Here is a 12,012-nt window from a genome sequence, read left to right on the forward strand (position 1 = left end):
GGCTGGCCGGGTGCCCGCGCCCGCCAGCTCTCTGGCTCTGCCACTGCTCTGCTGTAAAGCCACTGGTCAACCATTAACTTCTCTGCGTAGCTGGTTCTTCCTTCCTTTTACCTGTCTCAACGTTTTAGATGGGAACACCTATAGGCGAAGGGTGCACTTTGGGAGGATGGTGAAGCACACAACCTTAGGGTGCCCAGAGGGGTGGTAGATGCCCCATCCCTGGAAACATCCCAGGTCAGGCTGGACGGGGCTCTGAGCAACCTGGTCTTGTTGAAGACATCCCTGCTCAGTGCAGGGGGTTGGACTAGATGGCCTTGAAAGGTCCCTTCCAACCCAAAGATTCTCTGATTTTATGATTCTATGAAAACGACCAAGTCTCTCTTTCTATACACAGTTCCTCTCTCTTCCACCTTGCATCAAAGCACCCAATCATCTTACTTTACCCCTCTTGTCTTTTTTAACTTTAATCTGTGCACAGGCAGAGGCTCCATCCAGAAGTATAAGACTTTCCACGGCCAATAAGCAGATGTTCTTCGTTTGGCATCACATCCCAGTACACACTTGTCTCTTATCTGCCAGCATCTTGTGATTATAATCACAAGATTCTTCTAATTATTACAGTATCTTCTTTACTCAGTTATGCACTTGGTCAGCAGAAACTTCATTGTATTCCACAGGGTATTTGCACTCTCTGACATTTTAAAGTCATGTTATCCTGTATTGGGAACCTTAGTTTTTGACTGACAGTCTTTTCTAAGTCCTGAATAATGAATTACTTACAGAATTTAAGAGAAGACTGATTACTTAATTTTTTTGTCTTTTTTTGAAAAGGTTTTTACTATCTCATACATTTAGTAATGCCTGGGAAGCTTTTTATGATTGTCGATTATTACAGGGTAAGTATTTTCGATGATGTGTGAAAACACTTGTTTTGCAAATTCTTACTGGGTTGCACAGCAAACGTATTTACTGAAAAGATAATTAGGTGAATGTGATTGCTCTGCGTGTTTTGATGAAAACGTATTGCATTGGTTGTTTTATAATATGCTGTCCTGGTTTTTACCATATTCCAAAGTGCCTACAAATGGCTTACGTCTAGATTATTCAAGGTTGCATTAAAATTTTATTAAGTAGATATTGTCTTTTCTGAATCACATTTCTTGATTCTTCCTACGTTTCTGGCTGGGTGTACAGTCTGTCTGTCTGTCTGACTCTCTCTTTCCCCTATTTCCTTTGAACCCACCACCTTTTGAATGAAGTAGAACAAGTGAGGTTCTGCTCATCCAATAGTGGTTTGGGGTTTTTCAGTTTGTCAACTGACATTTTTTTTGTAATGTGGAAATCTGGAAATGCCATACGTTTGGTGTCTCTGTAAGACGCAACAACAAAGAAACCATAAGTTATACACCACTTCTGAGAGTCAGCAAGGACAGCCTGATTTAGGTGTCACTCTATGCTGAAGAACAGATAACTCTAAAGGAAGTATGGAAATTATACTATATGCACCATGGATATAGAAAAAAGCAGATGTATGGCTTCTAAAACACAGATGGGATCAAGCGGAACAGTTTTCGGGAGCCAAGCATTTGTCCAGTGAATGGTTTCACTCTGGTTTTGCTTGACTCTACCAGCTCTACGCTGTTTGCCAGCACGAAGTGTGCTCAGGGAGCACATTCCTTATTGGATGTCAGTGATATTGAAGACTTGAGCTGGCTTCAGTAACAACACATTCGGAACTTGTAAAGTGCAAAATGTGCATGTTGTGTCATGTGGGACCTGCAAATTAAATAACTGTTTCATAATGTAAAGTGACCTACATCTGGTTTCTACAAATCTGTGTTGGGCTGCAAAAAATTAAGTCCCATAGATACCTTCCCTTCATTAGAGATGTGTAGATCATCGACAAAACTGGGTTGCTTTTAGATATTGCTCATTAGATAAATTTCCAGGTTGCCAAGCACGACTTAACTCTCAGCTGGGGACATGAGGTAATGACGTTTAGAACTTTGGGATGGAATATAAAACCTTCTCACGTATTTTCCAGTAAGAGATTCTCCAGAAGTATTAATTGCATAAGTAAAACTCAGCTAGGACATGACCTTGTAAGCATTGTTGAGTAACTGCACTTGAACTCTTATTAATAAACACAGAGAACAACTTTCAAGGTCTGATTCTTACATTTGAAAACTGTATTTTACCTTTTGAATATGTGGCTATAATTACCAGACATTTTTAGCTCTGAGCAATATACAGTAAAACTGTAACGACTGGCTGTCAAGGCTTTCCCTTGCAATCCCAAAGAACAGGGCTTGGGATTCAAATTCCCGTATTGGCCTTTTCTCCAAGTGGCAACATAAGGAAACAAAACTGAATATAAACACTATAGAAATAGCTGTACGGTCCTGCTCCCTTCCATCGCCTCGGGTGGAGTTAGGACCCCGTCCTTCTGACTGATCTTCGCAAGAGGCGTTTCCTTGGAGGTGCCAGTCAGAAGAATCTTGCTCGACATATTGCATCTCTTGAAGCTGAGTATTTTAATTAACATTCCGCTGCTCACAAATGTTTGTGAGCAGGCTGAGGAATGTGTGAATATATATATATGTGCTTTCAGGGCTTACAGATTTGTTTCCTTGCATGAATATGTCAGAACTGTGTAAATATTTAATATTGAACTCTGAAGTCGACAGTTATGTAACTAACCTACAGGGACAGTATTTCTTCTTTTTTCTGCCCCCTCTTCCCCGATGACTCCTTATATAACTAACTGATGTATCACAAAGCAAGGAATTTTAATACTGTTTTCAAATAAATATCCAAGAATCGCTCTTAGTGAATATGCAAGCACCCTAAACCTGCAATGTGTGTAGTATAAATGTCTCCCGTTAGTAAATCCCGTCTGCTTGGCTGGTCACAGAAGCGAATGTGTTTCTGGAGAACGCAGTCTCACTTACTACAAGTAACTAGAAGCTGGTTTTCACGGTTGAGTAAGTCCTTGGAGAGTATGAGAGGAAGACAGAAAACTTCATTTTTGAAGTAATTTTTCATTTTTCTAGTAATTTCTGCCCCGTGGCTGTTAGCCGTGGCTCAGCAGTGACACTTTGCGCTTTGCCGGGCTGCGGCCTCGCCGCCTTGTGCTGGAAGTGGTTCAACATCTGATGATGCGTCACCACCCGGAGGAATTTGGGAAGGAATATTGGTACTTCGGTAACTGGCAGTTGCTCTTTGGGCTAATTTTGCAGCAAATGATACGACGCAACAAGGAATTTGTAAAAATAAGTATTACGGTATCTGTTACAGCTTAAAAAAATCTTGTTAAGGAGGGGAGTTTGTGAGATTTATGGCGTAGTTTTTGCTCATTGTTCCTTTTCCTACCCAACTGAATACGTTTGATGAAATAAGTAACATCCCTTGTGATGTTAGTAACAGAGCCCGGCTCCGCTAGCGAAAAAGCTGTAACGTAGAGCTGCTCCATTTGCTGTAGTAACGGTCGTGCTGGAGCTGCAGCGAAGGAAAAATGTCTTTACAGAAAGCGATTAAATAAAAAGTTTTTATCATGGGAGCTGTCGTCTTTCTGATGACAAAACCGGTTTGACTGACTAAAAAAATTACTTCTGGGGGCGTTACGAGATTGTCCTGGGGAATTTAAATGCCACAAGGTATTCTCAGCTTAAAAATAGAAATGTGTAGGTTGAAACGAGTAGCTGAGAGGTATGTGCTGTAGGTTGGGACTTAGGAATACAGATGTTCCCAGATTTTTAAAAATATACTTTTTCTGATTTAAAAATTACTGTGCTGCAGCTTAAGACCGTATGGTTTGTAATTATAACTGTTATGCTATTCAAAGCAGCTTTAAAATTCTCATAACTGTTTGAAATCTGAAGTAGATATTCTTTTTAGCTGCACAGCGTTTCTTTCTGTATTTGCCCAGATTTGATTGCTATTACGAGGAGCATATATTGAAATGGTGTCTATGACCTTAAAAGCATTCGTTTCCACCAGGACACGAGCCTGGTAAACTCTGAGATGATGCTGTCTGGCTATTTGTGGCCTTTTCCTTTTTTTTTTTTTCTTTTTTTTAAGCCCCTTTCCCCCTTTCTGGCTTTCACCAAATTGAAATGATGAATAACATCAACTAAATTATTTTGTCCTGTCAGTTACAGTGAAGTTTCTTACTTACTGCCTTCCTGAAGTGCTTTAACCTGCTCTTGGATATTTTCCTCTCCTTTCTCGCCCCTTTTGGCAGGGAATTTTGGTGTATTCAAGTCTTTTCTACCATACAGTTCCCTTCCTTTTTAATATCCTATGCCTTGCTTTCTTATTTTTTTCTTTCTAAAGCCTTATATATAATTAAAATACTGCTAATGAAGAGTAGGCTTCTCAGGCTAATTTTGCAATTACTGGCAATTAATGAAGTGCATGAATGGGTGCAGCACAGGCTGAGTGCCTGGGTATTTGCTCAGCTTTCCAGCTTCTTGGGCGGCTTTTGTAGCCCATCGCTGTTGCTCGCAGCCTCTGATGAGACAGAAGCCCAGGTTGCCACGACTTCAGATGGACTGACTACGTGTGCTGGTGAATTACTTTCCCATTCTTTTTTTCCTGAATCCTCTTTACCTTTGGATTCTGTCTTCCTTTCATCTCCGTTCTATAGGAAACTTTTTCAACAGTCTTTGCTGACCTATTTCTGGTCAAATTTTAAGCTTTCAAAATTCTGTTCTCTTTCCACAAGTTTTTGGTGATGTACTTTTGAGATACCTTATGGAGGACACAATCTATCAGTCCCCTTTTGTCTCCTCGAACGCTGCTCTGGGGGGTCGCTTCACCGGTGCGTTCCTGCACGCTCCTTTTGAACGAGCTAATCCACCCAACGGCTTCATCTGCTCTTTCCGTGCCAAAGGAGTTACAGCCTTGACCGGCAGGCAAATCTTGATAATCTCAGTTTCAAACCGAGTGTGCGTTTTCCGTCTCACGAGGCTGAGACTTTGGGAATGACACGTGCACAGCATATGTTCATGGTTATGGTAGAAAATAGCTTCATATTAAAAACTTGTTTACTTTTTTGAAATTGAATTTTCTGACAGGTAGGACCTATGTTAAATATCATTTTAAATAAGTACTTCACAATTCACTGTCTTGGAATAAAACTCTACCACAAATCACATAGGCATATTAAAAATTCTTTCATGGTGCTTTCAGTCTGTGCCTTTCAATAAAATCTCAGGCATATTTTTCGGTGACATTGGGAACCAAGTACTATCTCGTGAAAGCATAACAGCAATCTCAGACCTTAACGCAATTTTTTAAAGCTTATATGAGCATTCTTAATAAACATTAGTTGCTTTAAACTATATCTTGCTACTTAGGCGTATTATTATTACATCTTTTGTGCGTCTTATTTATATTCCTTATTTTCCCCTTATCTGTAAAGTCAATGCTGTGCCACTCTGCGTACTACAGAAGGAGAACAGGTAGTATAAGTATATAGTTAAGAAGTACATGGTGTTTTTTCTCCTACGAATACATACAGTTTCTTACTGTAAATTCACATAAGTCTTTCTAGAATTTCTAGAAAACCCTGTGTGATATAATGGCAGAAGCAAATTTAAAAAAAAAAGGTTTTCCTTAAGTATATAAGAAAGAATTCTGCGAACTTACACCAAGTTTTTCTATTTCTATTTTCTATTTTCCTATTAAAAGGGACTACTTCTAAAATAGTTTTGAAGCAAGAACACAAGATAGTTCAAGAAAATGTTTCCTGACAGATAGGTCATCTCTTGAAGGGCAGGTTGCATTTTTAAATCCTGCTTGTCTGTAAACCTCTGTTTAAAAAAAATCTGTTCTGAAATCTTACTATTGTAAGAACTAGATAGTTATTTTACTCCCTTGACGTTGCTGGAGTTTATTCCTATAATGAGAATGATGTGCACGTTTTGCATTAATTTACCTAGCACTTTTATCCCATTTCATTTCTGTGGGACTGTAAAAAGCAAAGACAGGATTCTGGGAAAGTCTGATGATCAGCTTGGTTAAAGAGCCTGGTTTAATTGTATTAGGCTAGATCCACAGAATGCGCAATTTCTTTTCTGAGCTCTTGTTACAAGTATCTCCCTGCAAATCTTAGGTATGCAAAAACCTTGCTCAGCTGCTGCTTGAACTTGTAGATATCTAGTCCTTTACGTCAAACTCCTTACGCAGGTGAAACGCCGCTTCCTCCTCGCCCGACACATACTGACCATGAGGCACTAGTGTTCTCTGACGGCTTAGGCCCACCGTGCATCTGACGCGGGGGTTTAAGTGAGGGAATGAGCTAGAGCCGACAGGGACGCGCGTGTCCGTGGTACACGGGAGAGGACATGAGGATCCTGGGGATCTGCAGGGCCGTGAGGAGCAGTCCCATTTGTGTAACATAGCCTTTTTGTGCTCTTCAGAATTGTGGTCCTGAGTTCTGACCCTTTGAGAGGGAGGAAAGAAAAAACATATCCTGGTTGATTCTTTTGAGTCATATTAAATAAAAACAGCGTCTGCTTCACGCTACCTGTCCACCTCTATGGGTCAGTTTACCCCAGTGTGTCAGGTAACCCGGGCCGGTGGATCACTGTAGGAAGCAACACTTGTAGTTTTATAAAAGCCAGGTTGAATATCGACCAGTAAGGATTCCAAGATCCATAAAGCAACTCACCGTTTCTTCCGTCCATCTAAAAGACTAACGTCTGGTTTTGACCCTGTCTACATTAATTGCTCTACTCCTGGCTCTCACTCCAGGAATTCCTTCTTCCCCTCCGAATACCTTTCCTCCAGCCGGATTTAGCGTTGTCTGATTGAATGAACAGCAACTCAATGCCACGCGTTTGAACTTCTGTTGTTTCCGCTGGGCTACAGAGAATTTTCTCAGGATCTTAAAAGTTAAAATCATGAATTGTTATTCGGTGTGGAAGCTTGTCAAATTTAGGGACCCTTCCCAAGAACTTCATCTAAGTTCAGTCTGTTTTCTCCAAATTCTTGAACTCACCTCTGTGGTTCAATCTGCGCGTTACTGTTGTCAGGTAACCTGGGCGAAGGGATCACCGTAGGAAACAACACCTGCGTGTACTTTTGTACAAGCTGGACTAAATTTCGATGAGCTAAAAAGGCAGTAAAATCCGTCTTCGACTGTGGCTAGACCAGGCCATGTTTCTTTTGTGAGAAATAGGAGAGAGTTGTGCTGTTAAAAATAAGATCTTTATGATATTTCATTCTAAATAATATCTAATGAAAAAGGAATAGTGAATTTTTGTCTTATATTTGCCAAAACAGAATTACTTGTACTAGGAAACCACTGAATTCAAACAAGGCAAAATTAAATCTATTGATTTGGAGAAGGAATCTAAAATCTAACATAAGATGATTAAAGTTAAACAGAGCAGAGTTCATTAGTCCTTCCCCAAATAACGTCCTGCTGAAGGAAGGAATTGAAAATGTGGGTTTTAAGTTGCATTTGCGACTGGTTTTAAGTGGCTTAAGGTACTGAACTTATAAAGGGTTAGTTAGTCTTTCTTGGGTGCTATAAAAATGGTCTCTTTAGCGAGGTTCTTGTACTGCAGGTAAAGGTGCACGTGGGTCACCCGTCCAAGGGCACCCCTGCTAGGAAAGCCCCTTCTCTTGGGAGCGTGCTTTGCCCTTCAATTAGGTTAAGTCTAAATTTAAACTACAGAGAACATGGGTGAAAACTCCCTTTATATGCATTTTCTTCTGTTCACTTAGTGGATGTTCAGGCTCATCTTTCTTCCTTTGACTTGCGGTAATTTTGTTACTGTTCGTATGCAAGAGTAATTACCCAGCTGGTTAATGAATTATGATGCTTATGTACAGGGAAATCTTTGTAACTTAAAAATAGAAATCGAATTGCTTGTTAGTTCCCTCTAGTGACAGGTGATGAATATACCAAAATTAAACTTTAGTCATAGATGGAAGCAACACAGTTGCTAAGTTGCTAAACTCCCTGGTACCTGGGTAAGATGGAAAAGTGATGTCAAATGCCTACCTCGTTCAGATCTGCATGGAAAATTAAAATATTTCTTTTCTCCCTGGGTCGCTCAGGAGTGGAGGCTCTATTGTTCCGACTGAGTTGGGTTTTTTTTTTTTTTCCCTCTCCTGTCAGTTGGGGTAACTCTGAATTGAGTGATTCTAGTATGTATACTTTGCTGTCCCCTATTATAAACTCTCTTTTTTTAGGTCTTACTTCATTAAGGAAGAGAGCTATACTAGTTTTATTTTGTGAATGCTATCTAGGAAATCTATTTGAATTTTAATTGTATATTACTTTGAAATAAATAATTAGCAGATATGTATAAAGCAATTCAGAATTAACACTTCAGAATTAATACACAGCATGTATTTTTTGTAATACTGGTTTACTTGTGACAAAAATAATGTACTTACAGTTCTATAAGCATGCCCCTATATTCCTCTGTAAGGAAGAATGATGAATTATTATTAGGCTGTTATTTTTACTCAGTGTTTCCTAACACATTTCGTTATCACATTTAAATACTAATATACTTAGTTCATCTCAGTATTTTTTAAACAAGTGTTCCTTATAAGTGCGTTTAGTTGAGAACATTTAGAAATTGTATTGATTATTTCTTAAATCTATTATAATCTAATCTGTTTTCTTTAATCTTAATTTAATTCCATTGCTTTGCACTGATTGATGTTACTCATTGTTTTAGGCCTTCTTGCCGCTCTTAGGAAGTCCTCCGTACTCTGGAAAGGCTCGATGGCTCAGGTGAAGCTATCAACCCTTCCATTAGAAAACAGACCTGGTGCCTTCTGTTTCCTTTTGTTTAGTTTGGGTTTACAAAGGATAGCTTGTTCAGTAGAAGAATTAAAAGATCTAAAATTTCTCTTGATTTGTTTTCTTTCGCTTTTCCTCAGACATCTTTATTTCTACTTTTTCTCTATTCTGCCATGTTTCATTTAGCAGAAGGTAATTCGAAGAGCAGTTCTATTCCTTAACCTTGTCATTTCACAGCAAGTTTTTCTTCTTGTGATAACCACGATAAACCCGATCTTCGCTTGACTGAATGGTTCTTAATGTCTTTGCAGGGTGTGGTACTGCAACAGGAGGAGCTGAAGATGAAGGTGAGGCTGAAGCTGGCTGGATTGAAGGTGCTGCCATCCTCCTCTCTGTTATCTGTGTTGTACTTGTCACTGCCTTCAATGACTGGAGCAAGGAGAAGCAGTTTCGTGGGCTTCAAAGTCGTATTGAGCAGGAACAGAAATTTACTGTTGTGCGAGGTGGACAGGTTATCCAAATCCCAGTGGCAGAGATAGTAGTTGGTGACATTGCACAGGTGAAATACGGTAAGTTCCGTCAACTAGATGTCTGCTTTTCTGGACTTGTGTTTATTCCCCTTTCCCTTTCTAGCAGAAGATGCTCACTTCACTGGAAGTGATTTAAAAGACACAGACTTATGTGGTGTCATTACTGCCCATGGTAAGATAACAGTTTGGCTGTTAGGGCAAAAGGAAAACCTCAGATACTTGCTATAAAATTGCACTAGGTAATTGATTTTATTTCTGTAGTCTTCGCTTCCTTTCGCTGCCAAGGACAAGAACTGTTCATACAAAGGCAGTTCTCTCTTTCATGGAGGCTTACGCTATTTGGGATTTTTTGTTTCAGTCCAGTTAGGAATAAGAGGGAGTATTTTTAAACGCTCTGTGAGAGGGAATGTGCCTCTGTGCTCAGCCCACTTGGTAGGCTGCTCCAGAGCTGTGGATCCTGTAAGTCCCTTCGGATGGGGTGCTTCTAGCGGGTGGATGCCTTATCATTACATGCCATGGGGAAAGCCCTAGGCTCCCGTGAACAGGAAGACTTCTGCAGGACCTCTGTGTGCTCTGTTGAGTGAGCTGGCAAATTCCACCAAAACGCCTGTCCTATCAACTCTCAGGTTTCTCCTAGACGTAGCTAAGGAGCCTCCTGAGAGGGGAAGGGGAAAGGGCAGCTTGACTGTTTATTAGCCACTGTTAATTCCTGTGAAGTCCGATAGAGAAACCTTCAGGTTACGTGAAGAAGAGTACTCCTCCTGCCGAATCTCAGTGATTGTTATGTTCGTCGTATGTTAAACGTGATGCATTCTGACTCTGGGATAGCATTAGGCAAAAAATAATCGCAATACAAAGGCCCTTCCCTAAAGGATTGCAATAATACGGCTAATGTGGACTAATACGGTAGTAGTTCTTCACTTTTGCTTTCCTCTTACATTTTAATGCAATTGTTGTTAATTGTGATTTTAGAATAAAAATAATTATGTAATAATAAAAGCAATCTTAATAAACCACTGTGATTTTCCATTACCATGTTCTTACTGAAAGGTGATCTTCTGCCTGCCGATGGGATATTTATTCAAGGAAACGATCTTAAAATTGATGAAAGCTCTTTAACTGGAGAGTCAGACCAAGTCCGCAAGTCTGTTGACAAAGACCCAATGCTACTGTCAGGTAAATCTGCCCGAATTCTTGACAAGTTCTCTCTTACGCACTGCTTTGTTCAGGTTTGGTTTGGTTTGTTTTTCCCATGCCAGGAGGTTTTGGTAACGTAGATACAACTGATCTTTTGAACACAGACACTGGCCTTGTCTGTCATTCAGAAGACATGCTATTGTTTTTTTGATTGTGTGCAATTATTTCTGGGCATCATACTTATTTTATAAATTGAGAAAGTAATGAAACATTTTCAGAGGGAAAGGAAAGTATCACATGGGGAAATAACAATTGTTTCAATTCATTGTATGCTACTTTTAATTTAACCGTTAAATTTCAAAGCCTGTTAAATCTCTTTAAACACTTTCTGTGTGTACTAGACGCAATAGAAAAAGGAAATGGATATACTAAAATATTGTGGGCTTGACTTCTGTGCTAAATTCAAGTTATTTGTAGTATTTGTATTTTGTAATATAAGTCTGTACAGTGAAGCATTTAAACAGAATTGATTTTTTAAAAAATTCTAATAAAGATAGTCTCTAAATAGGTTGGTTGTCAATAGATTCCAGCTGGGATGTGATCGCAAAATAACAGCCTGCTGATCTCGTAACGATCATCAATGTGTTATAACCCGAAACAGTCATTTTCAAATACAATATAACTTTTTATTCATGAAAAGGATTCTCTTTGCTGTCTGGTTGTACAGTCAGCCAAGAGTCATCCCAAATAGAATATTTATGTTGCAATACAGCAGGTAAGTACATGTTCCCGCAGAAATCCTGCCCACATCCCGCTTCTTTGAGCTGGTGTTTCCCAGGCACCAACTGTTGGGAAATGCTTTTGTTCAGAAGAGACAAGTAGTGACAAGTAAGGATGTGATAATTTTTAATGAATTAACAGTGCAAATCCTTTCCAAATTTAAAATCAGTCATTACTTCACTGACTATGAGATTATGAGTTTTTCTTACGTGAATTATGGAATTGAGGTCTGGTAAAAAACCATCAGATTTCAGTTAAAAGGTGGCTGCATTAACTTAAGAAATTGCCAATATTATTTGCGGACTTGCCACCGCCACAGACTTCATATTACAAAAGATCATGTTAACTAATTTTAACTTTAGCAAGTTTCAAGCATCTTTATGCCTGAAACTGTGTATTAAAAATTATTTTTTTCAAATGACACCAAAAATTACTATCGATTCTGAGAATAAAACAGCAAAACAAATTTCTTTGCTCTTGTAATCCATTGTTGTCCTTGAAATATTTGTGCATTTTTTCCATTTCTTTTTTTCTTAGCTGATAGATGTACTGTTTTGTAAATATAACTTAGTAATTGGCATAAAATTTTCATTTTAAAGAGGTAAGTTTTAATAATGATATTTTCTTATAGAAACTTCTATCATGAAATATCAGAGACTTCTACCAATTAAAATGTCCTGTTTTTGAATTCTAGAGGTTTTCCGATTATGAATTTTCCATGGATTCGTGTATTCTCACTTACTCCTAAATTTAATTAGATCTTTTTGAATATCAGTAGGTTTCAGTGGTGGCTGT

General features: G+C 39.0%; 1 protein-coding gene across 10 annotated transcripts in view; it reads left to right on the forward strand.

The window, feature by feature from the left end:
• ATP2B2 (ATPase plasma membrane Ca2+ transporting 2) overlaps nt 1-12,012 on the forward strand; it is a gene marked incomplete at its 5' end in the record, with an annotated part of 183,588 nt that overhangs the window by 72,154 nt on the left and 99,422 nt on the right. For all 10 annotated transcript variants that reach the window (XM_082004632.1, XM_082004634.1, XM_082004635.1 and 7 more), the window contains 2 exons: nt 9,082-9,339; nt 10,351-10,476. In XM_082004632.1, coding sequence (XP_081860758.1) covers nt 9,082-9,339; nt 10,351-10,476 — 384 coding nt within the window. The remainder of the gene's footprint in view (nt 1-9,081; nt 9,340-10,350; nt 10,477-12,012) is intronic.

The sequence above is a fragment of the Phaethon aethereus genome, assembly GCF_964289735.1.
Source record: "Phaethon aethereus genome assembly, chromosome: 11".
Lineage (NCBI taxonomy): Eukaryota > Metazoa > Chordata > Aves > Phaethontiformes > Phaethontidae > Phaethon > Phaethon aethereus.